Below are 26,733 nucleotides of genomic sequence, written 5' to 3'. Positions count from 1 at the left end.
CTGTGAGCTTCATCAGCAGAGTTCATGACACACAGCAGTGCTGGGGAAGAGGATTATTGCCTTCCCAACCATTGTCAATTTGATCTAAACAAGATATCTGAGCCTATGGGCTGGGGCCTGCGCTGAGGTAAAAGTCAAGGGAAAGAACCTACCAGAAGTACATAAGCCCTTAAGAAAGTGCAGACAGGTATGGGGAGCAGTTTACAGTCCTGCCACCAGCACAGCCACTTAGAGAGGACAGACAGTGCACACGTTCCATGACATGCTAATTCTCACATGTTCTGTCTCTGTACTTAGAAGTTTTTTTGTAGTTTAAAGAGAAGTATTAACTACTTGAAGATAAAGTCAGAAAAAGATGCTTCACAATTTCAAAGGCAGACAGATAAGATCAAACAGCCTGTAGTACCTAAGTGCACAGCTGACTTCAGTTTTTACAGTGTTTTAGAATTAAGGATTGGAGACACTAACAACACATTTGTTTCATGGATGAGAAAAAAGAATAGGTGAGGTGGAACAACAACAACAACAAAAAGTGATTTATAGCATTCACTTACTACTCAATAAAGAACCAAATTGCAGGAACCATTGTCAAGCCCACGACTGCACCTGCTACTTCCTGTGCATGCAGAGAGTTGTTAGGATGAGGAAGAAAGCCAGAAAGAAATCTGCAAAGAAGCACTGACTTTGAAATTCATGCTACATATGAGAACTTGCTGGATCTTCTGAAATAAAACAGACTAAAAATCCATGCTACCAGCAATGTACAAGGTATCAGTAGGAAAGCACCAAGCTTTTTAAGCAAACCTAATAGTCTTACAGTAACAGATCTGAAAAATTAGCAAGCTAGAAGAGAGGTGACAAAAATCAGGATGAAGATTGTTAGTAAACTAGCATGGGATCAGGACAGATGTACAGATATCATTTGTATGGCTTTACAGAAGTTGGAAGATGTATACAATATTGACACCAATAGCTTGACAAGCTGAAGTTCTATGCTGGAAGAAATTTACTATGATGCTGGCTAGAAACATTTACAGAACTATATGCTTATAAACCAGAGATTAATAACCATGTGCAACTTTAGAAGACTTCTATAAAGTATCTTTAATGACTTGGTTCATGCCATTTTAAAAACAGTCACTCTCAAGAAGAAAATCAATACATTTGTTGTATTGACTTCGCCTTCCCATTGCCATTACCATCTTTACTAATGGTCTGGCATCCACAATATGTACAGTCTGATGCCTGGCAAAATATATTCAGTATTAATCCCAAATTTCCAACTTGCTAATTATAGTGCACAATTATTGTAGACTTCCCCCACCATGCCCCTACCTCAGCGTAACAAAAAAATGAGAGTTCTTCTATGAAAGCTCCCCAAAATGCCAAAGATGTTACTAGCAAAGTGTTTCTCTAATCTATATATACGGCCAGCCTAACTTTAAAAAATTATATGCAGTCATGCAAATGATGGAAGAAAGTCACTGGAAGAGGGCAGCTATCATAATCTAGGGAACTGTATAACCTATTCCCATTCAACATGGGAATATTTATTACACTGCTGTCCTTGGTCTTTCCTGAGGAAAATCTTCATTGCATTCTAGTAAGGTTTCTGCAGGTAGGTATAAATGAGAAAAACTTTTGCTTGTATTTCTCATGACCCAAGCTGCATTTACTCACCTTTATTACACGAAGAATATCTGCAACTGAGCTCCATAAAGTGTCGTTTAACCAGAAATCCTATCTTCATCAAATGCTTTGAGTTCTATATAATTGGACTGGGTCTATTTTAACAAGGCCACACAGAGTCCTTTTAAAAGGAAGATGCCGTATGATGTCAGCTAGGTAAGTGGATTCTCAAAACACATCCCCATCTCTTAAAACAGACAAGAAAATGGGCATGACAAAATCCATGTTACACAATATGCTGTATATACAAATCTAAAGACTGCATCTCAGTTTTTCATATTACTCAATTTAACAAGATTCAGTAAAACATGGAAGCAAAGCACCAATAGTCATCTTTCCACAAGTCCTTGAAGAATGTCTAAGCGTCTCCTACAGGTCTTCAGGTTTCTAAAGTTTCTTCATTTGCCCCACAAGTGTCTACAACACAGATTAAACAACTTGTCACTGGGAAAGCACGGACTTTGGAATTGGCTATCCACTTGTCTGTTTCAGTATTATATTCAAGAATGTGCCCTAATCGACCAACACCCTGAAAACCAGCCAGGACATAGACTATAGATCCCACAGCAGCACACTTCACTGTTACACCTTTCCATGGCATTGGAGACACCATCTTCCATTCATTCATCTTGATATCATAATATTCTACATTATCAAGGCCACCTAAAAAGCAATAAGACAGATAACCACTTTAGTACACCACCCTGTACAGACTGAGCTAGAGCATACAAATGCTTCATTAAACTCTGTCTTTATTTTCAAGGTTTAGATTAAATGTGTATCCTAGAATTACAAAAAACAAACAAACCCCCCTCCCCAAGCCACAACATGAAAAGGGCCACAGTTTTTAAACTAGTGGCTTACCTTTTTATCAGCACAGGAATGACACAAGTGAAAAGGGCACTGAAAGGCAGATGTGTTGCAAGAAATTTCTGATTATTCTCCAGAAAGAGACTCCAACACATTACTTTGTGAAGAGAAGGACTAAAGTGACTTCTCTTATGGATTTTTGTTTAGTGATTACAGCTTAGGAATTCACCTGCAACTTCCTTATGGTAATGGCTTTTTATTCTAAAGGTGTCAACAGTACCTTAACCTAAATCAGTTATTTACTGATACAGGATGTCTCTTCATTGTGATATTAAAATAACTGAAGTTTGAAAGCCTGAATCTTTGAAAAGTGTCAGGGGAATTGAAACTTGCTATGGAAAAGTAGATTTTGTGATTTGCTAAGATTTGCTTCTTTTGGAAGCAGGCCAGTAATCACACTTCACAGTATCTATGAACATCCTGTTACCCCTATTTCACAACAGTAATATGAGTCACAGAGTTTTCACTTCCAGTCCTTAACTACTAGGTCTGAAAGATTAAGAAACCTTGATATAATGTTAAGAAATACAAATATTTAAACCAAGACATTATATTACAATAACACCAATTAGTCAGTAAGTCAGGCTACGAAGAGCAAAACAGTACTTGAACTTACTCAACAGTGCACACTTCTGAGCATTCAGTGAATACTTTAACATTTTGAGTGGCATCTCTGCCTATAAATGGTTGATAGAATCTTTGTACAAAAAGTGCATCTACTGATGTTTTTGCATTAGTAAATCAATCATTCTGGGAATAGCTTTAGTAGCTAATTAAAAAACAAGCTATATTCTAAAAGATCATAAGTCTGAAAAAAATATTCTAATTACCATAAATAGTGATTAATAAGCCTAATAGCTGAAAATTTTCCATTTTAAAAAGCACTTCAGAAACCCTGTATAATTAAAACGCAGTTCTTCTGGGAAACAAACTATTATTATTCTTCTAGTCTTAAAGACAAGGAGACAGGTCATAAAATGATCTGCCCATGACAGTCACCTTTCAAAACTAGGGCAGTCAAGAGAGTTCACTTTTTTACCACTTCAAAATAGCTGACTAGCTTCAAGTCTTTAGACTGGTGTTCCCAAAATCATGGCTACACCTTTACCTTTCTCAAAAGAATACTAAAATATCTTGAAATACGTAACGAAGAAGAAAAAAAAATGTCTTTTCTCAGATGACTGGTTTAGCCATAGTAACTACCAAAGAACTGGGCCATAGGATGGACACATATCTGAATTTGACAGTACTGTGACTTTGAAAAATAAGAAACACTGAAGCAGGGAAGTGAAAGGAAGGCAGTGTGACACCCATGTGACAGTGGCAGGATGTGTTGTATGGTACTGTGTAAAGTTTTTCAGCTGCACAGAGCAGAATAGATTCTTTGTAAATGAAAAAGGGCCCCCACAAAACCTTGTGTTACCTGCTAGAGAATTAAAATAATTAAAGTACCTAAGCCATTTTGTCCACCCACAGCAAATATTTTGTCCTTTACAAACACCAGTCCATGATTCTTTCTGGCTTCAATCATTGGACAGAGTTCAGTCCACCTGGGGAAAAAGAAAACCAAAACAGGAAAACTCACTGTAAAATTCCTAGACAATAAGTAAAAAATATGTATATAAAGCCTAGTGTTAACAAAATTAAATATATAAGTAATCTGCTTAAGAAAAATTGCCTTTTCAGCAGAACTACAGATAACTGATTTATTACTGCTCAACTTGGGGAAATTCCTTACCAAACAACTCTTCCTATTCATCCATCCTTCAGTTATATACAGAGTGAGCAAAGCCAGAAGTCACCAAAAATAATGAGAGCACACAGAATACTTACGTTTCAGTGGCTGGATCATAAACTTCACAGGAATTTAGGACCCTTCCAGAAACATTGTTTCCCAAGCTTCCTCCACATACGTAAATGAGACCATTTGCTTCTACCATCCCATGGCTGCATCGCTGAGTCAGCATGCTGGGCTTTGTGTGCCAGCTTTCTGTTCTTGTGTCGTAGCATTCAAATAAATACAGTGCAGAATTTCCTTTAAACAAAACAGAACACCCCCCCCCCCCAAAACTGGCATTAATTTTTATGGTTGTCTTTCAAGAGAAGAGTCTAACAGTAATTATATATGATTGATGCTTTATTTGTTACTTGAAAAGGGAAAGCTGCCTTCCCACCTCCAAAAGCAGAATTAACCCACTTGAAAATTGGGACTGTTCAGAAAGCACACACTTTTAATCCATTTGACTCTTTTATTCCAAAATATGCAAGCCAGTTTATAAAACTGCTATTTTTATTTAAAAACAAAAAAAGATAAGGATTATTCTTTTTTGATGAATGGGGGTGGCAGAATAAACACTGAATATTATATAAATTATATAAATTACTGATCCTATTGTCATCATCTCGTGCTGATCTCACTACATGGAAATGTTACCTTTTCACATGTGAAGATGAAAACAGCTTTGTAAACTTAGCACAGATTCACATGAGACTTTTTTCCTCTAAGTACTGTGACTTGCCCAGTACCCAGAAAGAACAATTCTTGCTTTTGGAATTACATAGCTTGATTATGTTATAACATACTCCTGAATTACTAGCAATCACTGGGAAATAACTTATTTTCTGAGGTGCAAGGTCTGTGTATTCCTCTCTCAAAGGCAAATAAAACCATTACTGAAATGAAAAGCAATTTTTCTAATGAAGACAGATGGGAGATTAAAGATCTGTGCTCAGGTAACTAGCTGAACCGTGGCCAAAGCAAAGGTGGCTGGATACAACTTTGTCAGGAAAGAACCAGAACCTTTTCCCCTTTGTTTTAACAAATATATGTTTCTACACCCAAAATACAGGAGTAAGCTTCTACAAAGTGTGCATTTCTTTACTTCTACTATGTAATTCTCAGTACCACAAAAACTGTATAGAATAGGATATATTTTTTCCTTGATATAAACACACATCCCTAGAAATTCTTGCCTGTGGAAAATAAAGCAGAACTGTCTTTAATGTCTTTTTTCTAAAGAGGGAAAAGCCTCAATTTTCTGTATGCTGTCAGTGGAATCTTACATATTTTTCCTGAACCTAAATATAATGGAAGAACTCAGTATGCTTAGCTTTCAAGCTCTGCTAGTATTGCAAATAAAACAGTACTCCCATCAATTCAAAATGGGGGAAAAAAAGCACCTTGTTTTCTGTAATGGGCTGGCACAGTAATTTATTTCCCAGCCTCTTCAATCAATGCAAAAAGCATATAATTTTTAGATTTCTTTACAGCTAACACACTGCAGCACTTTCTCTGATTAATGGTTTCACATAACTGCCTGCTCTAAATTAGAAAATACTGGATTCAGGATCAGCAGACTTTTCCAAACAAGCAGTATTCACTGGATTCCAAAAGTTAGAAAAATACAGGCAAAATAAGCTCCATTATTTTTAGCTCTTACTGTTTTATCTTGAATAAAATATTTACAGAAAGCTAAGTCAAACTGTGCAGTAATATGATGGCAGATTTAAAATTCCCAGATTAAAATTTCCTTGATGATGTATTAACTAACTACAATGTACTGGAAAATCAAATCCATAATCAAATTCTCTTCCATTCTCCATTCTGAACTGACATGTGGGAAACTGCCAAGATTTACAAGATTTTGTTGTGTTCCCAGTTTCCAAACGTAGCCTATTTCATGTAAAGGGAAAGGTGCTACTTCCCATTTCCTACACCAGGTGGCAGCTAGGAACTGCCTAATCTGCTGTCACATTAGACCTCTCCAAATGTTTTAGGAGCCACCTAATGGGAAGCTGTGACCCTTAGGAACACCAAGTGACTTGTAAATGTTAAGCACCAATTCTGATCTTTTTCCCTCTGCTCCCCTCTACAGCAAGGCAGAACTCAAGAGGACCTAGGGGTCTACTAAAAGCTTTCTTCCTGGTTCAAGGTCAGGATTTTTGGGGTTTTTTTTTTGTTTGCTTGACTTTTTTCCTCCCAAAGCAGAAGGTTGTTTTTTTAAAGCTCTGTGTTTTTATGGCTTTAGCTAACCTACATTCCAACTTTTGGTTTGCTGATTGATGTACATGATTTAGAAACAAAAAACTGTAAAACATTGCTATAACACATACCATAACTCACCCAACTAGGTTTCTCGGGGAGAGGAAAAAAAACCAATTCAATGTTCTTCATTTTTTTTAAGTGTTGAATAAGAATATCTAAAAAAACCCCAGCCCAGTATTTCTTTATTTACTGAAGCAAACCAACAGAGTAACAAGTCAACAGAAGGCAACTTCTGTCACTTGACAGAGAGCTGGACAAATTCTTCTACAGGGTCAGGTATAATCTCACCACCCAAAAGAAGCAGGGTTTTCCATCCTTTTTTTTTTTTTTTCTTTAAAAAACACTCATTAGCCCCAATATATACAAGGGATGCCATTGCCAAAAAACAGCTATTCTGGCCAAACATCACAAAGTTTTAAATCATACTGAGTTCTGCAGATTTATAAGTCAGCTGCAAACAGTGTTGGACTCCCCAAATGTATCTGCTTGTCCCTAGTTAACACTTAAGAGTTTAAGTGTACTTTGTTCTCTACTTAATGCAAATATTAATTTCTATCAGTGAAAGCATTTTAAAAACACCACAAAAACAGACTGTTGGATTGTGGGGAAGATAAAACCCTAAATATGGGAAAATAAACTCATTAAGCTAACATGGCAACGTGCAGTTTCTTTTCAACAGTCATGCAAAAACCAGAAAAAAATCCAGGTATTTTGATTGTACTATTTTTTGTTTGTTTGTTTGTTTTAAAGATTTTTAGTGTCTTACCCACTTCTGAACCACCAGATGTATAAATTTTGCCCTCAGCAGCACAGGCTGCAAGGCTATCTCGAGGTGTTGGAGGTCCTAGCTTGGAATACCAGCTATCCTTCACCACATTGTAGCAGTCCATTCGCTTTATAGGGAAGAGCTGGGAACCACCCAAAATATAAACTACGTTGTCCCAGAAGACACAAGCTGCATCCCTGCGCTTTTCAAAGGGACATCGGATGTCTGTCCAGCTGTAATCCTGCATTACAAAGAACAAGTAATGTCTAATAGATTATAACACTTACCTGCACAGCGAGTGTTTTTCAAACAGAGCTTTTCATAGAGATTTAGATATGGTCAGTTTTAAAGTTCCTTTTCAAAACAAACATGAACACTGTTTATTGAAGAATATTCCTCAGGCGTACTCTTGAAAAATTCTCAGACACAGACATAGTTAGCTGCAATGAACCATGACATTTTCAAATTCTATCTCCTCATTCCCTGTGTACACCCAGTACAGCTTCCTGAAAAACAGGGGTTTTTCCAACAAAATCACCCTCCTGCTGCTATCATGTCAGAAACAATGCATATGATCAGTAAAGTAGGATTGCATTTTCTTTTATAGCAAAGGAAAAAGACATCTTACATATAGTAACAAATTCTTTCTCAAAAAGTAAAATAAAATACAGAATGTCTCAAACAAAGGCAATGAAAAAAGAAGGTAATATCCAAATTGACAAGCAACTCAGTTAAAAAGCTCCGATACATACTTTATTACCATGACAACTAGAAGCTTATTTACAGAATTTACAAAACACAAATGATCTACAGCTATCCACAGTTGATAGCATGAGAAAGAAATAATGCTTCACCACAAATACTGGCAGGCGTGTTGCCAAGAAACTGATTTTGCATGGATTGGCAAAACCAGCAAGTATCAAGTACGGGCAGCAACACTACCCGAAGTCTTAAGGACATCAAACTCAGCAACTGATGGCAGACCAGGATAGCATACAGCACAAGAAACACTTCTTGAGTAATAGCATCTCCATATTCCATGAGCACAGCTTGTACCCTATTCTGAACAGGAAAGTGCAGGACCTTAACTGTTATCTGTGTCACCTCAGGATGCTCTAGCTAAATCTGCTGAATGACCTTCATTGTAATGGTTCACACAAGACGTTACATCATTACATTTTCTTAGCAAGGACATACTTCAAACACCTTGGTCAATGAGGAAGGACAGCGACTCCTACATGGGGGTTCAAAGAAAGAGAGGCAGAGCATGTTATAGTCCAAAACATCTTACAATCTTTTCTTGTAGCATCCCCCATATCAAGAAGAGCTGGCAGGTGCATGTGGCCCTTTATGGTGAGAAACAGGTCCTGGGGCATCCTAGAAAGGAAAGCCATACTACAGCATGGCAAAATAAATAGCTGCATAAATCTTAAGAAAATGTCTTACTGCATTGTGCAAAATCAACATATTTTCTAGCTCAGATTTCTGGCACTTTTACAAAAAAAAATTTTTTTCCCCCTTTACTACTATAACGGGCTGTTACCTGACCCACTTTTATGGCTTCAGTTCATAGGTACCGTTTCATCCACACCTTATCAAATGAAAAGCCACAGGTTATCCCATAGCCTGAGCACACTCAGCAGTATCCTCCTCTTTCAGCAGGAAGCAAATTAGGTCATTCTCCTGTAATGCTCTTCAGTGTTAGTCTGCACCTTATAAAATCTATTTCAATTTATGCACTTATACATTTTATTCATTTAAAATAATATGTAAAGAAGTTTCTTTATGCCACATCCAAGATCCACGCAGGCCTTGGCAAGCCTCATTTTTGGGTGGTTGAATAAGGAAAGAACAAGGTAGGCATATGATCAACTTTCCCTGTTGATCTTGGTTTTCAACAAACTGTGATGCAGGACACCAGAGGCAGAAGCTGTGTGTTCATACTGAACAGTTTTTTTAAAGGATTTTTCAATTTTAATGAATGTATTTAATTACTTGTTGAAACTACCTCAATTCCTAGCTTTGTGAAAAAATGCCTTTTTAAAGGATTTTCCCTGGTTTTCCGTTAGTAAGTCCTCTTGCAAATTTTCAAGGAAAAGAGCAGGCATGGATATTCTCCCTGCTAACAGCTCACTGACAACATCCCTGTCTCCTCATAAAGAGTTATGCTGGCCGCTTTATTCACCAAGAAATAGCAATGCCAAGCACTTGTTACTTGCCATTTGCTAGATTTGCACTGTTAAAAAGTTAAGATTTTCAGCCATTTCTGGTCACTAGACAAAGCAATTTTCAAAGAACAAGCATACTGTTGCCTCAAAATCCCACTAAGTCATGTGGGATTTTGTCATTTTATTCACAAGTTGGGGAGGGTGAATAAAAAATTTTTAAAATCCTTCTGTGAAAATGTCAACAAGAAAATGCTTCCCACCACCATTAATAGAACATTTCTAGTAGTATTGTGAAAACAGACATCTCTTCTCTAAGTAGTGCCAGATTGCTCCACAAGTTTTATGCTTGTCTGCATCTGTCCTGTTGCATCATTTTGCTTTGTAGTACATGCATCAATAGAAATACCAGTTACAGTGCAATAAAGACAACAAATACAGCCTTAAAGTAATACTATTAACATCCACATATAAGACACAATATCCAATCCACTCTTATTTAAATAACCCTTAGTAACAGCAGCAAAATGAAGATTAACATTAGGGACTGATTTTGCATGCAAAGCAATCAGTGAAAAATAAAAAAATTTGCACTAGTTTTGTAATGTTAGAATTAATGAAATCTATCACTCACAACTGAGAAAATATTATCAGGAGAAACACCTTTGTTCTGAACTGCTTTTCTGACATATAAGAACTTAATTAAATTATTGAATGTACTTAAAATAAAAAGTGAAGGACTAGGTCACTATTCAAGCAGTTCAACAGACAACAAAAAAAATTTTAATTCTCTTCCAAGGTCCTAGCCTTGCAAAAAACACATGCACAACCTTAATTCTCTGCTCTGTCATACTTCCCTCATCTTTCAATGAGACTACTTAAAGCAAGTTAAACATGATACAGTCTTTTGCAGCACTGGAGCCTTATTTTGCATGCACACCATGCTAACTCAACAGGGGTTCTGGATCCTTGGTTAGCTGCATTTAGGAAGCTACTATCACAGTTCATTAAAGATCAGATACTCAAGCAAAACATCCAGATCATGGCCTTTAAATGGCTTAGAGCTGGAAATGAAATAACAGCTATTCAACAAGACATGACAGTCTAGCTAAGAATCCCCAAGAAAGCATATAAGTACTAGGTAAAACATTCAAGGAAGACATGCTCATTAGAATCAAGATCTAAAATTGCCCACTGTTTTCCTTTTCCTTCACTGCCCACTGCCCACCTCCCCCCCATTAATCCACATGCAAGGCCATAAAGTCTAATCAAAAGGCAGTTCTGGAAAAATCCTTCCAAACTGAATTATTTTTTCTATTGTACCTGGCTAAATAATCTATGAAAAAATGCACTATTTTATCCTATGCTTTATGTAGACTAACATAGATATGACCTTTTGCACACCAAAGAGATTTCTCCAATATTGTATTTTAAGTCTGGCTGAAGATCACCTAACTACATACATGTTTCCTTCTAATTTTTTTTTGCCTGTCACTCCCACTCAGCATGCACTGATCAAGCTTTCAGAAAATTCACAGATACAGCTGAGGACATTTATACTAATTTATAAAGAGTGAGGAAGCAACAACCTCCATCTTCTGAATTCTGACCGACATTGGTATTAGATACACAATTTTACCTCTCAGGCTGGTAAAGAGAAAACATAAATGCTATGTTGATAATATCATTGCCAATAAATGATTGGGACAATAGGTCTGTCTTAAAGCTGGTTTCCATCCTGCCTAAAAGTAGCCTTACTCCAACATATGTAACTAGAGATTAAGAGAAAGACACTTTGACTTGATTTCCTTTGAATAAAATAAAGGTCAGAGCATATTGGGTGAATTACAACTTGTTAAAATTCCAAAACCAAGTAATTGAAAAGGATGAATGCCCTAATCAAAGGCTTCCCAAACTCAGATCTTGGAAAAGAAAGAATTATCTGCTCTGTTCCCTTTTCCTCCTTGCCCCATGTTGGAGTCCTGTTTTCTTTCTTGAATATGTGTATGAAGAAGAAAAGGTGGTAATTCTTTAAGCATTTGGAATTCCCAGTAAAAATGCATATAAAATGTCTTTCAAATTAAGTCAGCAAAGCTGGCAGGTTTTTCTCCAGACTTGAATGATACTCAAAGAAGTTGGCTTCAATTTTACCTTACATAAAGGAATGTGAATGACAAGTTCAAAACACATGCCAAGGGCACATTCATTCTGAATTAGATTTGACAGGGCTCACACTGACTAGAAAGTTCACGCAGATAACACACTGTTTGAAATTAAAACAAGCATTTAATATGCTGAGTTTAAAAAAAAATTAATTTCTGAAGCAAAATATACATATGTGATCTTGTAACTTGAGAGCCCTGATGTTTATGTAGCAATTTTTTTGTATTACTACATGTGCTTGCCTGATAAAACAGTTTGGATAATTCTTCTGCATGCAGTTGGTGTTCCTAGACCACCTAGCCTGCATAGATGAAACATACACCATAATTGTGGCTTAATTTTATTCAGGACACATGGAAACAAAATTCAGGCAATGCTTGGTTGCTCTGAATGAGCCATCACTAAGTTTTTTTGTTATAAAAACTCACTTTTGTACTAACAGAATACTTGGCTCCCAATTCTTTTCCTTACATATTCTTAATAATAAACAAAACTGTGAACCATTGGGATTTAGAAGTCGTTGCATGCTTATAACAAATGCACTGAAAAACCACATTGCACCTTCAATACGGGTTCTACATATGAGCCAATAAATTAACTCGTGCTAAAAATAAATTGCTTTGAGTTATTCTCTGAACACATACATGCGTGCACATGCAATAAAGACTTTCATGTATTCCTAACTGATTGCTTGATGTTCCTGTGACCTTTTATTTATTTCCAGCTGTGGGACGCACATACCAATCGATTCTCAACACAGATGGATTTATCAGAACTCCGTATCTAATATGGCCAACAAACAAACACATAATAATTCTAATCAAAATGAAGTAGTACATCTAGGTACACAGATCCAAAAACACCTAATTAACCATACTCTCCCAACTGTATGCCCAAGAGGCAGGGAATACATCCTCTCCAATACTCTTTTGTAGATCATGATGCCTTTGTTAATATTGTCAGCAAATAAAACACGTAAGATTACAAACAGTGAATCTTAATGCATTCTGAGGTAACGATTACCTTTGGATTAAAATATCTGCAGGACTGGGGCTGTGAGCCTCCAAACAAAGCAATGCGATAATCATGTTTTTTTCTTCTGGGCCGTGTACCTTCCACTAACTCTTCTCTGTCTTCTGGGGAAAGCAGATGGTATCGCATCCCACCTGGAAGGAAGGCAACAACTGTTGCAGATCCAGTGCAGCTCATACATGGAAAGAGATGTTTCAGAGGCGTGGATAGAAGGAGAGGGAAGGAATGAAAAAAAGGGGGGGAAAGTATCTACATTGTACCTATAGAGTTTTGGTTTAAAAGGGAAGAATGCACAGCAGTAGATAAGGGCAGGAACAAACATCCAGATTTACATCCTATTTCAAATTTCCTGCTCCATGTGAAAATGAGACATGAACTCATGTTATATAAAAATTTATTGATCAGCTCATTTAGCCAATATTAACAGGATTCCAAGTTTGTTGCATTGACACAGGCAAAAGGAAGCAAACAAAGGAATAAAAAAACCAGCAGAGCCTAGAGAACAATTAATTAACATTTAAAAAAGGGACTTGAATGCCATCAGGAGTCAACCATGCCTGCCTCTTCATCCTGCAGTTTCTGATTAACAAGGAAGGCATATCTAGCTTATTGTACTTCATAAAAAACCCCTCACTTTTGTTCTTAGCATTACAATGCAAAATTAGTTACTATTGGCATAAGCATTCTACTAAGAAACATTCCAAAGAATGCAAATATATTAGTGACATTATAAGCCACTAAGACCAGGCAAACAACAATCCTGTTGAACAAATGCACCCAATTCCATGTCATAAGGACAACTGAAATGTTGATGGTCAGCAAGTATTTACCAACATACAGATTAATCTGAATCTCGTTCATCTGACTGAAGGAAAACAGTCACATAGCATTTTTTAGATCTACACTAAAATGAAGCCAACTAACTAACCACTACCACAATTAAAAAATTGCCTTCCATAATATTTATTAACATCTAGGCTTTTCTTTCTTACACAATAAAATTTCACAAATAGTGTCTATAATAGAAGTGAGGATTGTTCCCCATCTCATGGGGAGAATGTAACTGCCTGCAGGTTCAACAGTCAGTATATATTAATGATTAAAATAGTGCAATATATGCTTAACATTCTGATTTTCCTAGGGCAGATTCGTAATATTCCAAATTTTGATATAAAATAGTTCCTTTATCATCATATATGAACATGAACAAAACTGAAGCTGCTAGCCTGTCCCAAAGGCACACCAAGACTTCCAACTGCCCTAAAAACTCATGCCATTACTGATCATATAGTTCATGTCATTTGCTAGGAGAACAGAAATGAAAGTCACACTCTGTTACAGAAGATTGGTTTTATTTACATTATAATCTGCTAATGCAACTCAACTAAATGCAGCCTCCTAGAGGCAACGTAGATTAATTTAATATGAAAATTTTGTCAAAGCAAAAAAATAAAGATTTCCATGGCATTCTAAAAATTATACAGAACTTTAAAGATTTCAGCTAGAGGTCAACTTACTGATCACCATTTTAAGGCATTCTGGGTTATCCTGAATAAGTGGTTCAGCCTGAACTGTTTTACTTAAGAAGTTCTTTGATATAAGAGGAAATCTGACTTTAGCAAGAATATCAACCATGTATGGCTGGCGATTTGGCTCATCATACTTCAGCCATCTGACTGCTGCATCATAAACCTTAAGAAAGAAGGAAAGAAAAGGATAAGGCACATCACCACACAATAAGAAAAATAACAATCTCAGTGCTCCTAATTGATTCTTTTGCCTGATTGAGGTTAACTTACACTAACAGTTTAGTATGTGAAGATTCATTATCATCTTCCAAAAAAGGACACAAACAACACAACCTAAAACCCACAAGACAACCCACCAAACATCAAGAAAACCCAATAAAAAGACAATGCTCAGATATGAAGTAAAGCAAATTCATAACCACAGAAAAAACCCATTGCTTTCTTATTTAGACTTTGGTTTTTTTTTTCAGTTTCCCTTCAAATGGGAAGCATGAACCTGCAATTCATACTGATGTGGGTACCCCTGTACCAGGCTAAGACTAATATGCTTTGAATCCCATTTCACAGACACAGGTAATACTTCACCAGATATGCTGAAATAGCTTCTATTTTAGATAGTCTCCTGAGCTGACAAACTGCTCCTGTTAACAAATAATAGTGTTGGGAATCCAAATATATTGCTGCTGTTGTGTCTTAGGGAATTATTTAAATTAAATTTTTAAGCTGCAGACTGCTGTAAATCTACCATTCACAGAGCTGCCTCTCTTATCTCCTCTTTCCAGGGAAAGATAATAGGTTTTCTTAGAGAGCAGACTGTCATCTGGGTCAGGAAATAATGAAACAAAAATCCAGTATTACCTATGTATTAAGATACTTCCATGCTGCTCTCAGACACAGCAGGTTTATCTACTATGCTGTCACTTCAGAGTCAACACTAAGTTTCAAGTGATAGCACAGTCCAGACTTACTCCTCTACCTGAAGCTGATGACAATGACCAGTGGTGAGTGAAATATAATGTGGAAAGATGTTTAATGGCAGAATTAAGAGTTATTCTGAAGGACTGCTAAACCACCTCAGCTATAATTCTGCACAATGACCAGGGAGCAAGGGAGAGTGACGAAATCCAGAAAATGTTTATGGCTCAATGCAGTTAGCTAAGGAAATTCAACTGAATTACTGGGACAAGAACATTTATCACTTTATCAACAGAAACATCACTTGCATACAGGAAAAACTGGAGAGCTGAAAATTAAAGCTACCTTTTTTTTTTAACTAAATGAAAATATGCTTTTATACTAATACAAAAGTTAGAGTAAAATGACAACTCCTACTCCTAAGAAATAGGATTTCTTTAGTATCAGTGGCAAACTTCTGCAGTTTCATACTGCCTGCTGCCATTTTTCTAAAGGAATTTTAATGATGCTGCCTCAATAAAGATTTCTATAACTGCTGTCAAGTTAAAGCATGCCATCCTACCTTAACAACAGAATTTCAAGAATGTAAGTTTCAAAGTGCCACTTCGGCTTCAAACTAACCACCACATCCAAGAACATCCAAAAAACATCCCACTTTGAAAATGCTACCCCATGACCTTAAATATCCCCAGCACATGGCTTAAGAATGTTGACTGTGACATAACTTATTTATACTTTTAAGTAGATAACTATGTTATTCAAGTTGCCTCACATTATCCCCCTGCTTGTAGTAATTCTTATTTTGATTGAAGCTTTTTACTGCTAGAGGTAAATCCATTCATTTTACAAAATTTCAAAGTCTGGAAAACATCCATTTCTATCCAAGTGGACACATTCACTATCTTGACAAAGCAATTCCTCTGTTGCACTTCAAAAGGTGTGAGTCAATTCATGATGACATATCCACATGAACCTGAACTAGCTCAAGCACCAAAACAGCATAACCAGAGAGGCAAGGTTTCAATGGATTTGACTCAGAAGCTACAAGAAGTACTCAGCAGCTGCAACCATCCTGTCAGTACCTCAAGCCTATACTTTTCATATTTCCCTGAAGCAGAAAAGCATTCAGGGCTGTGCTGTAAAGTGATTCAAACTTTACAAATGGGACAGCTGAGTATAATTTCTACCTCAGGTTACAGCTTTTAATTGAGTCATACTCCAGGCTCACTTCAGCCACTTAAACTGTTCTGTGTTTACTCCATAAATAAGGGCCTTCCACCATCCATCACAGTCAATGCATCTAGCTTTCAGTGTTTTGTTCATCTTGCCTCCCAGTTCCTCAAGTGTAATTTGTGTCTGCATATGTTTCCATCAGGAGCAACTCCTCTCTGAAACTGGCTGAGATTACACTCAGTAGAGATGTGCATCCACTATGGCACAGTTTGCTTACCACTTGGAAGTGGTTTACTTTCACCAGTAGCACATGAACCTCAATGCAGGAACAACTGCTACATGACATGAATTAAGTTTTAATGTATTCTACTATGAAATCAGAAGCCCTATAGATATTCTAGATAAAAGAAACTGGTTTGCTTACTCCCTTCATGACTTTTAGTCATAGTCTCTAGTTTGCTGAAACATAGTAACCATACTTGAAATATGGATATTTGTTAATTTGGTTTTGACCAAGCTACAAATGATCTTTTATTCTACAATTTAGCAAGCACTACAGAAGCAGACGTGAGATACTTTAAACCAGCTTGATTAAAAAAAAAATACAGTTAAGTTCTCACCTGGTCTTCTGCCCTCACTGTCAATGTATCTTGGTTCAAAAGATGTGTGACACGCTTAACATCAAGCTGAAGAAACTCATCTGTCTTGTAAACTTCAGTGAAATGCTGATGGATAAAGTCATCTGCAGTGGCTTTCAGTTCTGGACAGTCTAGGCATTCTGCTAACACACTTATACCTGCGGAAGAAGAATTAAGAAAAAAGCTTCCAAATTTGAATGGCAATTATCTTTCCTATATTAGAATAAAAGTAATGTAATTTCAGTAATACTCACAATCCCAGTTTAATATTATTACCGTGCTATTTTTTTTTAAAGCAATGCTGTTATAACTCATCTGCAACTTGAGACAAACTAAGATAAGCACAAGCTGTTGATCCCTACCAAACTAAAGGGAGAGTCAGATCTGCAGCACTTGCTCTATTCACAATCTCTGCAACACTATTTCCTTAGTTTCTTTCCCCAGAAGTATCATAAGCCAAGTCTGAGCCGTAACACAATAATGCAATCTAATCAGAACATCTTGAGAAACTGGATCCAGGTTTTATGACCTTCCCTGACTTGCTCATGCAGCAGCAGTCACCAACCAAGCCACATCTCCTTTAAGAGTCACAGTGAACTGCAAGTTTTCTATACAGGTTAAAAAAGTGAACTGGGGACTTCCCTATGAGTCTGCAAAGAATGCATTTGAACACGCACGCAATGCCTTGAGGAAAAAATTATTTACTCTCTCTTCATCTGTATTTTCTCCAAATTTTTATTTTTTGCTATAAACTATCAACAAAGTATGCAAGTGTTAAGAGACCATAACTAACTTTCTAGTTAACAAAAATCACAGAGGAGGGAACATGCCTCAAAAGAAGCAAAAGTGGCATTTTCCTTAGGAAGTAATGTCTTTCCTCCAGCAGCTGTTTCCGAGCCACAGATATACTGCAGCTAAGTGTCAGCTGAATCATTACAATTCACATACTGTGCAAAACATTTCACAGAATCACAGAATGGTTAGTGCTGGAAGAGACGTAAAGATGATCAGGATCCAACCCCTTTGCATGGGCAGAAGCATCACCCACTAGACCAGGATGCACAGGGCTTCATCCAATCTGGCCTTGAACACTTCCAGGGAAGGGGTATCAACAACCTCCTTAGGAAACCTATTCCAGTATCTTACTATCCTCATGGTGAAAAATTTCTTCCTAGTATCTAACCTAAATCACCTTCACTTTAAATCACTCTTTCACTTTAAAACCATTGCCCCATACCCTATCATTACTCCCTCTGGCGAAAAGCCCCTCCCCAGCTTTCCTGTAGGCTCCCTTCACATATTGGAAGGATGCTGTAAGGTCTCCTTGGAGTCTTCTCTTCTCCAGGCTGAGCAACCCCAACCCCCTCAGCCTGTCTCCATAGCAGAGGCATTTCCATTGCTGTTATGAATGTTCATAACTGATGCTACTAGAATTACATGACCAATGTCAAGAAAAAAACTCTATAAAGAAGCTAATTTTTAATATAAAATAAAACGGACTCAATCTTAAGCATGAAAACACATCTTGTTCTATTTGTTACCTTTTCTGTAACACTGAGTTCACCACAGCTGCAGAACATATTAAATATCAAACCTGCCCAGATGACATTCATGGATTTCAGTCAAAATAAAGAGCAGTTAAACCAAATATAACTTCAACTTACCCTGTTTCATACCTTTTTGAAGACATTAGTTTTGTATAAATCACAAATCTATCAAGCACATTAATAACCAAGATCTCTACTTTACAAAACAGCTGAGGCTCTCTAACAAACAAGAGCCTCCAGAGCACCGCAAATCTGGGATGGGAGCTAGCAATCAGTGGCCTCTGATACAGGCAAGACAACTATCCAGATTGTTTTGTCTAAGAAAAGGGATAATAGTTCAGATTCAGAACAAAAGTGTTTTCACATTCCTGGACAAATACTACTCTCCTTTAGACAATACTTTATGTTTTTCAGGAACAGCAAAATCAAAAAATAAAGAGTAATTTTAAGTCTGTGTTTCTCTTACCAAGACAATTAGAAGCATCAACTTGTTCCTTTAAAAAATCCACACACATTTTTTTCACAGGTTCAATTTGATATTGGTTTGCTGCATCTAGTAAAGACTGGACATTATTGCTGTTCACCGAGATTCTGCAAAACAGAAGGTGTAGAATTAGCACCACTAAAATTACCTATTAAAAAAAAAAAAAGCAACTTACACCAATTTACATAAACGGCAAAATTATTGCCCTGCTCTTTGCCCAAGAATCTTTCATGTACACACTAAAGACACAACCACTCTGTGATCTTCCAAACTGCTTCCATTCCTCTGCTTTCCTGAGAATGGGCAGAGTAAACAGTTCCAGCTTTTAAAGAATAAGCCTTTAACAGAGGTGCTCTGCAGTAGTGTACTACTGGTGTGATTAGCCCTTTTCACAAAACAGAAAATGAACAGAACCTTCTTTTCTGACAGTCACAGAGCCTTTTTTTCTGACAGTCTCCTACTCCCAGACAGGCAACAGCAAAATCTGTCTGAACTCACTGTCAAGACTGCTCTGGCTGATATGCCCAGAGTGCACAAGCAGAACAACCAGTTTGGCAGTGCCTCAAGAGAAGGTACAGAGCCCACAGGCAAGGACTTGGGCACCAGGGGAGGCAACCATATGGCTGGACTGCTGACACTGACTGTCCCCTCACCACTGATGGGAGTATACAACAGGATTCCTCTCAAAGAAAGGGGAAAACCTTCCTAAGGATAGTTAATCCCATAAGTACAAAGATGTCAGGCCTGCCATCCATGGTCATGGGAACTAATGAAGATATACTGTTCAGAATCCTAGTCATCTGCAAAAACACCATTTAAAAAAACCAAACATATGGACAACCTAAGAAAGGAAGGGCACACTGTTCTGTGAACACTTATTCACTGTGCCTGTCCTGAGATGAAGGTGTAACTCCTAGAAATGGTTCTATGCAATTGCTACCATGGCCATAAAGAAAAATCCTGCTGATATCAATAGAAGCTTGAATTTCAGAACGATGGGAAATATCATTTGATTCCAACACTGAAGTCGAAAGCTTAAAATGCTTGGAATTGCTTTCTAGAGAGAAATGCCACTTTCTTTCATCTGCAGGGCTTCCTACTGTTTAAATAAAGAGGGAAGGAAGACAGGAGGTCTTGTCACAGCAGGCTCTAAGTACAGTAGAGAACTGTAATGGTAACAAAACTGGTGAATCATAAAAGCATTATTTTAAGATTTTATCATTTACAATTGGCAGGCTTCCTACAAAAAGCGTCAGCTTTTAAATAACAAAACTACCTTGCTGTATAAGCAAACTCCACGAGCTGTTCAATAATGTCAGGTTCTGCATCTTTTAGCTCCACTTCAAAGGACTTTGACTCAAGCATATTTGCTGCAAATAGATTAAAAAACTATATCAATAAGCCACTCTATTTATTGTATGTTTTGCAAACAGTAGAAAATTAAGTGATTATAGAAAGCAGGAACCTGCTAAAAACAATAGATTGCCGTTTTCCAAGGATTCAAGCAAGTCAGGAAAGAAAGGAGGCAGTAAGACAGACAACATAACCAGTGCATGTGAATGCATGTTATGTAAATTACGATAAACTGCATTAAAAAGGAAAGATCACAGATGCTTTTCACTGGAGTGCAGACTGCCAAGTTAGCATTACCAAAACCAGGAAGCACACATTGCTCTGTCAAAAGCCATTTCCACAGTCAGGCTGATAATTGAGACAGTTCCAAGCTCCCCACATCCAGACAAAGCATTCCAAGTCTGCCTGCAGATGGTTACAAGCTGACCACTGGAAAGCATGGTTATTTTATTTCTACCTGACTTCAAACTGTGTGTTTTATAGCACAATAATTATACTATTCATGGGTAGGGCCTACAGAAGACACATCGTACCTAGGTAAATTTGTAAAGATAGCATAAATGCAAGAGTATTTACACTTCTGAAAGCCCATTTTATTCATGCAAGTGCCTACTGTGGGAAAACAATAGGGCAGATAAATTCTGTCACAGGTGTAAAAACTCCCAGTTTGTAGGATGGGGGAGGGAGACCAACACCAATACAGCATATGGGCCCAAATTAATGAGACCTTACACAGTACATAACACTTGATGAAAAGAGAGTTAAAGGGAAACTGAGGGGAAGGGTGAAGAGAGATAAATGGAAGAAGGACAAAAAAGAGGAAATCTTCACTTATACTTAACCCTGAAATTAATCACTTTTCATAAAGTAAGTGGTTTGTCAGCCAAAAGTCTACTAGGATATCTTAATGAAAACTTTTAATCAATTTTGAAAAGACTTACTGGTAAACATCAAGTTAAAAAAATGACTGGCTGAAGCAAGCACAACACGGTGAGCTGGGATCTTTCTTTCTTGAACCATAAGAATGACATCACACAGAGTTTTCTAAATCAGAGAAAAAAAACAGAAACAAAAAAACCAACAAAGATGAGAATTTTCAAAAATCTCTCAATATTTTTTTAAACAGCTTATGGAAATTCATTGGTTTTCTTAACACAGCTCAAGTGTATTATATAACAAAAAGGTTTTTTGTAATTCAAAGTTTAATTCAGTAATCTGGAGAACTAGCAACCTTCAGTTTACTCATTATATTGTACATTAAGGACAGTCACAAATAACACATGAACTTTAATTAATGTTCTGCCTCTCTGGCATTTATTTCATCCTCCAATAATGCAGGCTCTGTCTAGCAGGGGCTAGACACCTTTCTTATCAACCAGTGGCTCTCTTCTCTATTCAGCCATTGATTTCTAAAAAAGCTCATAGAAATTTCATATCTGAAGACTGCCAGCATATTGCCTGTGGAAATATAAAGAAAGATTGTCAAGGAGGATTGTAAATATGCTCAAGTGACTTGCAGCTGGGATGTCAAAAAACACATCATACTACTAACCCTTGTTTAGTCTTGTGTGCTTGACAAGAACATCTGTGTTTAGGTGACACAGGTTTGTGACAGATTCAGAGGCATCCTACTGAATGTGTTTGAAACTCCTGCCCCCCTGTGAGAAAGATCAAAGCACAGCAGAAAACCATGCTGGCAAAAAATCCCACATATACAGGTAAAAGCAGCAGGTTCAGAATCTTTTGATCTTTCTCTAGGAAGGATGAAGTCTGCATTCCCACTTCTGTGCCTCTGCCCCCGGTGCTGCTTCAGGAAATAGGATTCCCCAGATCATGGGTATTCATTTACTCGTTGCACTTCATCCAATGTTTTGTGGTTGTTCCTGCACCCTGTCTGTGTCAGCTCACACACTGTCCCACTGGAGTGAAAGTGACAAAGAAGTGCAAGGCATTCAATGAAACTTTAGTTAAAGTATCCCAAAAATAACAATCCTACAGAAGGGTTTGACTGGTCACACCTGACAAGCAACTAATTTAACTTCAAGACAAAAAAAAATTATTTGCTACTTGTATGTAAACACTCAGTTTCTTCCCTAGATGTGAAATGTCATGCACTGGGAGAAATAAAAGTGGCAACTAATAAAAGCTGTCAGGATATATGAGGGGAAAGCAAGAAATGGGGGTAAAAATACATAATTTGAATAGATTTTGCAAATAGTAACCTTTCCAAAGCCATATTGACTGAAATAAATGCACACCATACCAGAGTTTATTATTACATCCTCTTCATTGATAACAAAAAACTGAACAGCACTGCTTCCTAAAAATAGGAATTACTTTTCAACTACTACCTTAAGTTCACAAAACTACTTTCAGAAACACCTACCTACACCCATCCCAATACTAATCCCAGAAAAGTTTGTTTCTACTGTGGGAAGTAAATTGTTTAAAACAGCCTGAGAAAGTTTTCCAACCCTCAGAAGATTCAAGACACCTCAGAAAATCCATATATGCCGGTCTCTCAAAAAAACTTATTTTTCAGTTTCTTGAAGGACACTCAGAAGCTCACATTGGATAAAATATATATAACACATTTTAAAACATGTTTTAATTAAAAGACAGAGCTTGACGTACAGAATCCTTCATACAGGTGTAACTTTAAACCACTTAGGACTGAAACAACAAAGAGGCCATTCATGAAAAGTTTGAGGAAATCCCTTGCAGCTGAAATTCCTAGCACAGCTGATTGAAAACAAGTGTCAGCAACCAGCAGTAAAAGATACCATAAAATTCGGTGGCCAAGCTTTAGTAAGACTTGCAAGTGTTGCTTGAACTCCAATGTGCATATTTAGGATACACTTAGTGCCTTATCTCAGCATCTGAAGTACCTCAGATATTTTAAGGCCTCTCTGAGTGCAGGAAGAAATACCTGTCAACCAAAACCTTTTACATTTCTTTCCTGGTGATGCTTCTTGTATGACTTCCTTTTCAACTACTGCATTCTGAGGACCAGAAGGACCCATTGGTGTTACTGAGTCATCTCAGTGAGGCAAGAAGTGACTGGTGTTACATCAACCAGAGGGCACAGTGACTGTGAGCTTGCATCAGGACCCTTCACCTTCCAAGTAACAGGTTCAGCAACACCCTGCAACTCTGTCCAGGCTTCAATCTCAATTACTTCACTCTAGGCTGATCTGCACTCAGCTGCAAGGTTACAACAAAGGATTTATGCACATGCTGTCAAACAGCTCTAAAACCACCAATATATGTGCTTCACCTTGAAAATGAGCCCAAAACACACTTGCCCCCACGTGCTCATGGAGGCTGCCTCTACCTCCCTGCTCAGACAAAAAGCAGCCTCTTTAAAACTGGATGTCTAATCATCCCCCTTTCCTACAGCACTAAACTAATGCATTTAAATAGCTAATGCTCCACGTGCATGCTGCTATTTCCATCACAGGAAATTTTAAACTCCTACCATATTTAGATTTTATAACCACAACACAGACATTGACTTTTTAAAAGCCCAAGAAGAAAGACCTGCCTATAAATCCTCTTTAACAGTAGCACAACTAATCAACAGAATTAGTATGTTTTCCTCTGGCCCCAGCAGACATATTAATTTTATCCTATATACTCACACCTTCCCTTGCTCTCCCAACAACTGTTATACTCCTCTTACAAACAGCTCCTAGAACCAGCATGAATGTCATGAACTATGCAAGTATTTCTGGAGTGGTCAGCACTGGGTGGGATATGCAAGGCAACTACCTGAGGTTAGATTTCAAATTTTCAGGAGCCTTTGATAGCAGGCAAATTTCAGAGTTGCATCTCCTCAGGCATAAAGGGATTTGATCTAGAAGTACACACAGACTTCACAGCACTTAACTCTGGATCCTCTCTCTCCGCTTTAAAGTAATACATAGCTAGATGAAAGCTTGCACTCTGCTGAAAAATCAGGTACTTGCAGAGAACTTGGTGCCACATACCAGAACAGTGACACAGTTCAGCACTGTGATTTTCCTGTGCTAGGGACTGTACATATATCTAAAAGAGAGCAATATCTGCCCTATCTGCTTACAAAGCCTAACAGCATCTGCCATCCTTTTTGTAACAATGACAGAGGTATGAGCTAACCAGTAACAGATAAGTCACAAACTCACCTACACCTTGGAGTATGTCTCCACAATAATAAAAGGAAAAAAAGTTAGTCACAGGCTTTAAGCCTCAACTCCACTATGTGAGATTATTTAAACCGATTTGTTTTTTCATACATAGGAGTTTAGCTCCATAAAAACCATAAAATGGTTTACGCACACAACACTCTGTATTAGTGAGAGAACAGAGTTGAAATGCTGGAGAAAAGCAGAATTAACACTATAATGTAACTTGTCAGGCCAGGACCCAGACTGCTGAAAACACCACTACAAGCCTTTGACAAAACTAGTATTGGGTGACAAGCAGCTAAACACTAGAAGATACAGCACATAACAGTGCTAAGTATGAAGCCCTCAGATTCTTAAACAGCTGGCTTCAGAGTTAGTTTTAATTTGGTCTCTGTTGCAAGATGAACCTCTCATAGGGCACGGCGCTCTGCGATCCAACAGGTGTTCTAGCAGAAGTTCACAAATAGTGCTGTGAATTGGTTGCCCTCAGAATTGGTCAGCCTGGCTTACTGCTACTGCTTTGGATTTGACTGACCTCTCTGCTGGCTCGCTCAGGACTGAGCTGAGCTTGTGTCTCAGGCCTCACCTTTTATAGGCCCCCTGGTCCTGCTCATGCCCAGTGGTGGCCCGCCCTAATCAGGCACAGGTGGGCTTAACACAAGCTCATGCTCACTCCCTGGCAATTAGTGGCACCTGGTTGCCTCATTGCCTTATTTCACTACAGGTCTCCACATCATTTTTTTTAAATCATAGCACCAAAATCAAGCCAGCTTCTCCCGAGGATAAAGATTTCTTCTTATGTAAGAAGGTACACAGATCATCCTTCTGCTCTTGTACTCCTAGAAACCTAAGCTTCTTAGGGGAAAAAACCCAAGAAAGAATAATTTTTTAAAAAAGAATGAGCATTTCATTCAGTTTGGATAGCTCAAGTGAAATTAGTATTACTTGTACTAGTATTGACTTGTATAGTTATAATTCTGATTAGCACTCTTGCTCAAAGCCAAACCAAAAGCCTCACCTTTAATAATCATTAGACAATTGATCTAGGAATCTGATCTGCAAAAAGGTCAGAATTTATAGAGATGGGGCCACCAGTCCTTTATACTGCCACTGGCTTCTCAGTGGCATGGCCAGATGAATTCAGTAGAAAGCTCAAGAACCACCACTACTCCTGAAACCAAACGGTGGTTCCAGCCGTGCCTCTCCCCCTGCTGGAGCTCACTACACCAATGCTGCTCACAAGGACACACGGCCACTTGGTTCAGAGTTCCTGGTTAAAATTCAGCATCACCATCTTTCAGCTCCTCACAGGCTGTGTGAAAAACCAGAGAAGCTCAGCAATCAGTCGCAGCTTCACTTCTCTCCTGACTACCTCCAGACAAGATGTTATCAGCCGAGGAAGCAGATCCCCCGTACCTCCTGCCTTCAGCACCGACAAGACATGCCAAGGAAAACCTCAACTTGTTACGCCTGTTGTACCGGCGCAGGGCAGCGTTTCGGAGGCACCCTTTGCAGGGGCGCAGAGGGTGGGCACCCCCAGGGGCGCGTCCTTCCGAGAATCCGCCGCAGCCTCACCAAAAGGAGAAGACCCTCTCCGGGTAGGGGACTCTGTAAGCCGGCATCGGCATCGCAGCCCCGGCCAGCGCCTGTCTGCACGGCAGCGAAGCCAAACGACAAGTGGCCGCCACAGGGTGGCCACCACCAGCCCCGGCCCCCCCCGCCGCGGCCCGTGACGGAGCCGCTGGGCGGCCGCAGACCCCGCTGGGCCGGGGGAAGGCACGGTACCTGCTTGCGCATAGTGTTCATCACCCCCATGAAGCTCGCCAGCAGCTTCGCCTCCTCGCGGGCGGCGAGCTTCTTCTCCGTCTTCTTCTTGCTGCTCTTCTCGGACCCGGGGGCGGCCATGCTTCCCCGCCCTCACCGGCGGCCCGCCGCCACCCCCGGGTAACATGCGACGCCCGCCAGCGGCCGGAGGGGGGGAGGGGGGGGGGAGGGGAAAGGGCGGGACGACCACCGGTTTCCGACGCTGGGCGGAGGGGAGTTCGCGGGCAAGGCGGGGGAGAGGAATGAGGTTAGGCCCGCCCCCACGGAGCCACAGGTACCGGAGCGCTGCTCTCCGCGACGGAAGCGGCCTTCGCGCAGGATGGCGGGGGAAGGGGCGGTGCCATGCGCGCTGACGCCATCGGCCGGCGCGCGGC

At 38.7% G+C, this 26,733-nt stretch overlaps 1 protein-coding gene across 1 annotated transcript; it reads right to left on the bottom strand.

The window, feature by feature from the left end:
* Positions 1-1,084: 1,084 nt before the first annotated feature.
* Positions 1,085-26,733, bottom strand: KLHL7 (kelch like family member 7). The gene is made up of 11 exons (XM_030444893.1): positions 26,321-26,733; positions 21,311-21,413; positions 20,293-20,386; positions 18,999-19,123; positions 16,968-17,143; positions 14,248-14,422; positions 12,722-12,864; positions 7,371-7,611; positions 4,393-4,594; positions 4,012-4,109; positions 1,085-2,352 (listed from the first exon to the last, which is right to left on the bottom strand). Exons 1-11 carry the CDS (start codon positions 26,438-26,440, stop codon positions 2,069-2,071), a joined length of 1,761 nt encoding a protein of 586 aa, XP_030300753.1. The 5' UTR covers positions 26,441-26,733; the 3' UTR covers positions 1,085-2,068.

Source organism: Calypte anna, chromosome 2, assembly GCF_003957555.1.
Source record: "Calypte anna isolate BGI_N300 chromosome 2, bCalAnn1_v1.p, whole genome shotgun sequence".
In the NCBI taxonomy this organism is placed as follows: Eukaryota; Metazoa; Chordata; class Aves; order Apodiformes; family Trochilidae; genus Calypte; species Calypte anna.
Note: the sequence above shows the minus strand (reverse complement) of the source record. Positions and strands in the feature narration are given on the sequence as shown.